Source organism: Octopus bimaculoides, chromosome 27, assembly GCF_046866305.1.
Source record: "Octopus bimaculoides isolate indiv1 chromosome 27, ASM4686630v1, whole genome shotgun sequence".
Taxonomy (NCBI): Eukaryota; Metazoa; Mollusca; class Cephalopoda; order Octopoda; family Octopodidae; genus Octopus; species Octopus bimaculoides.
Window position 1 is genome coordinate 16,213,526 of NC_142954.1, and position 3,937 is coordinate 16,217,462.

At 36.9% G+C, this 3,937-nt stretch overlaps 1 protein-coding gene across 1 annotated transcript; it reads left to right on the forward strand.

The window, feature by feature from the left end:
- The first annotated feature begins 1,781 nt into the window (after nt 1–1,781).
- LOC149130866 (uncharacterized) lies at nt 1,782–3,350 on the forward strand. Its single transcript, XM_089343458.1, has one exon. It carries the CDS (start codon nt 2,333–2,335, stop codon nt 2,822–2,824), a length of 492 nt encoding a protein of 163 aa, XP_089199584.1. The 5' UTR covers nt 1,782–2,332; the 3' UTR covers nt 2,825–3,350.
- The last annotated feature ends 587 nt before the right edge of the window (nt 3,351–3,937 follow it).

Below are 3,937 nucleotides of genomic sequence, written 5' to 3' on the forward strand. Positions count from 1 at the left end.
CCACAAGTTTTCAACATTCTTTCAAGTGCTTAGAACCCTCCTAATAATCCTTCCTGTCCCTAAGAGACAAACTTTCTGTAGGAGCTCTACTGGGCATTCTATTCCAATCTCTTTCAGCCATTTGTCTATATATTTCCTTATTGTTCATAACGTACCAATTATTACACGCACGACCTTTACTGTTCGCAAGCCCCAAATTCTTTCTATTTCAAACTTTAAAGGACTATATATATATTTTCTTTTTTGCTTTGTTTTTTCTTCCTCTTTCTTTACGATCCTGGAATCAAACAACTTCGCTTTTCCTTATCTATAATCGTTATGTCTGGTCTATCATTTTTTAATTTCATGTCCATTTGAATAGGAAAGTCCCACAAAATCTTACATTTCTCCGACTCCAGGACCCTTTCGACTCAATGATTGTACCATGTGTTTCCAGCTTCAAATCCTCATTTCTGGCACAGTTTCCAGTGTATAACTTTTACAACTTGGTCGTGCCTCAATTTCTTATATTCTGCCTGTACCAACTTGGGGTATTCTTCCACACAGTGTGTCACTGTCTCGTTCCAAGTTCCACAGGCTCTACATTTTTCTGACACGTTCTCTCCCTGAATAAGGGTTGCTTAAGGATGTTGAACGAAACACTCATGTTTCCAGAGGTGAATTATCCAAACCCCAAAGAATTCCTCTCAACACATGGCTATGATACTCCCACACTACATCTGCTCGTGTTCAGAGATGTATATATCGTCAGCCACTAAGGGACATGCTCAACTGGTTGAGGTCAAACAACTGACAAACAAATCTGTGGTATTGAGTAGAATATTTGCTGCAGCCCATCACTTTTATACCAAGACAAATCAGTGTACATGATAACACTTTCAATCAGTTAAGATCAGAAGCCACGAGAGCCACTGCTTGATTCTGCATCAGGGCAGTTATTATTATTATTATTGCTATTTTTTAAAGTCCTGGATACAGGATGGCGTCAAAAGGGTTGAGAACTGGAAGAAGTGAAAAAGAAAAGGATGAGAAATGAGAAACGAATCTTACAAAAATATTAGTCATTTCATTATTTATGTTTTTGATAAATTCAATTGATCGTGTGTCACCCTTGCAATTTCTTTACATACATACATACATACATACATACATACATACACACACACACATACATACATACATACATACATACACACGCATACATACATACATACGCACACACATACATACGTACATACATACGCACACACATACATACATACATACATACATACACACACACATACACACACAGAGACATACATACATTGCATACATATGCACACACACATACATACATACACACAGACATACACACAGACATACATACATTACATACATACAAACACATACATGCGTACATACACACACACACATAATACATATATACATTAACACACTGAGATATGTCTGCACACCTACATACATGTGTGCGCGCGCGCGTTTTGTGTCATGTTATTTTGTTTAAAACTGTCTCCGTTGTTGATTCAATAAGATTTCAAAAGTATTAAAATCAGCTGAATGAATATACACAACGGAATGTTATTGTACATATAAGGTGTGTATATACAAATAACGAAATACATAAATAAATAAATAAAGAAAGAAAGAAAGAAAGAAAGAAAGAAAGAAAGAGAGGAAGGGAGAGAGAAAGAAAGAAAGAGAGAGAGAAAGAAAGAAAGATAGATTGAAAGAAAAAGAGAGCGAATAAATGTGCATGTATATATATAGATATAAAAATTTTATGTATTACACAAACGCGCGTGCGCACGTGTTTGTATGTATGTATGTATATGAAAAGGAATACAAAAAATGGGACAAGAATGTAAAACATCCAGACATGATACAAAAGAGGGACAAGAAAAAAACCCGGACGGGTCATTCGAAGTTTTCTTTCCTCAGTCAAGTTCCAGATTATCTTTGCAATTTCGGCTGGTTATACTCGAGATTGCTCCAATCTGGCCAACCCCAAGGAAAAAACTAAGCTAAGAGCATTAGATTCCTTGGAAGAAGGCAGCGAATGTATACGAAAACAAGGACAGAAAAAAAAACGGAGAAATGTTAGACAAATACAAATGCAAATAACAGGACATAACAACAGGTGTCTTTCGACTAAGGACGAATTAAATTAAGTTGGTGTGTGTGGAAGTGAAGCCTTACGGCAGGGACATAAGAGATGACAGGCATGGGGAGGAACATGGTTGTTGCACGGATATGTACGTATGGACAAGTTTTTCTTTTTAAAATTTATTGACACTTTTATGTTTCATGTTCTATATGTGCCTGTTTATTCATGCCATGTACAAAAGAAGCCTTGGAACTGTCCGAATTTCAAAGAGGCCGTATTGTGGCTCATTCTAAAGGTAGACATAGTCAGCGTAAAATTGCAGAAAATCTTGGGATTCCGCCTTCTATAGTTAATAGAGTGATTGTGGAATTCACCAGAGAGGGTAAGGAGTCCACATCACCTCGCCTAGATCAATCAGAGCCCTCTGACAGGACCCGTCTCTTTGTCAAGAGAAGTGTGAAGGATTATCCTCGTTGCAAGACCTCTGACATAGCGGAACAAGTTGATGTCAGCCCCAGAACAGCTGTCAGGTATCTCCACAAACATGGTTACTATGGCAGAGCAACAAGAAGGAAGCCACTTCTTCGACCAGCCAACATCAAGCGGACAAAAGATTGGGCCAGTGAGATGGTGGAGAGGTCACTAGTATTTTGGGACACTGTCTCTGACGAGTCCAGATTTGCTGTATTTCCTGACAGTGTTCAAGTGTGGATCTGAAGACTCAGTGATCAAGAATTTGATGTGAAAAGATTGCAGCCAATGAGGAAACATAACAGCTATTCTGTGATGGTCTGGGGAGCAATTTGGAGCAATGGTTGATCAGAGCTGGTGGAGTGTGAGGGAAGCATAAACTCATATAAATATGTGTTCATATTGCAGAAAGGCCTCCTTCCAATCTTCTCAAGTGGTGAAATAACTAAGAAGACTCTTTATTTACGGAAGGTGGGGCTCCCTGTCACACAGCTAAAATGACCCAAGATTTGTTGGATGAGAATGGCATTAAAAAGCTTCCATGGCCAAGCCAGTCACCAGATATGAGCCCTATTGAACACCTTTGGGACATAATGGACAGGACACTACATAAAAATAACAAGAAAGCATCTTCAAAGCCAGATTTTTTTAGGTTACTGCATGAAACTTGGCAAGAAATTCTGCAAGAGAATATTCGTCATCTGAACAGTAAAATGCCTAATAGGGTCCTTGCACTGAAAAATGCAAAGGGCATGTCTACTAGATATTAAATATTCACATTATAACAATTAATAAATAATTTGAATGTATAATTTCAGATTTAAATAAATTTTAATGATTATAAGGGTGTCTATTTACTTCTGCCATGTCTCTGTGTGTGTGTGTGTGTGTGTGTATATATATATATATATATATATATATATATATATATATATATATATATATATATATATATATATATATATATAAATTGTAAATCCAAAAAATAACAACAAAAATACAAAGGATTCTGCGGTACACGTGTTTCAAGCTTTATATCAGTGTATAATTTACAATACAAAGCTATCTTCAGCCGCAAAAGTATTTCTCTCCCAGGAAATTACATCACATCGGCGTTAAAGGAGGAAGAAAGGTGTGATATAAGACGTGAAGATCCTTTCGGTATTTTGTATAGTACTATGCCCCGTATAATTCTCCATTTACACATAATTTCTTCGGTCCTCCGAAAACCGCCCATACCTTGCCACGATTCCGTGTGTAGTGTTAAGTTGGTGGTTACGAACAATACAATAAAATGACAAAACGAAACAACAATATAAAATAAAAAGGGGATATAAAATCCTGAGCAGAAGAAAAGAA

Bases quoted from the DNA above. Each gene is read 5' to 3' on its own strand.
- LOC149130866 (XM_089343458.1), top strand. From the start codon at position 2,333: ATGCCATGTACAAAAGAAGCCTTGGAACTGTCCGAATTTCAAAGAGGC.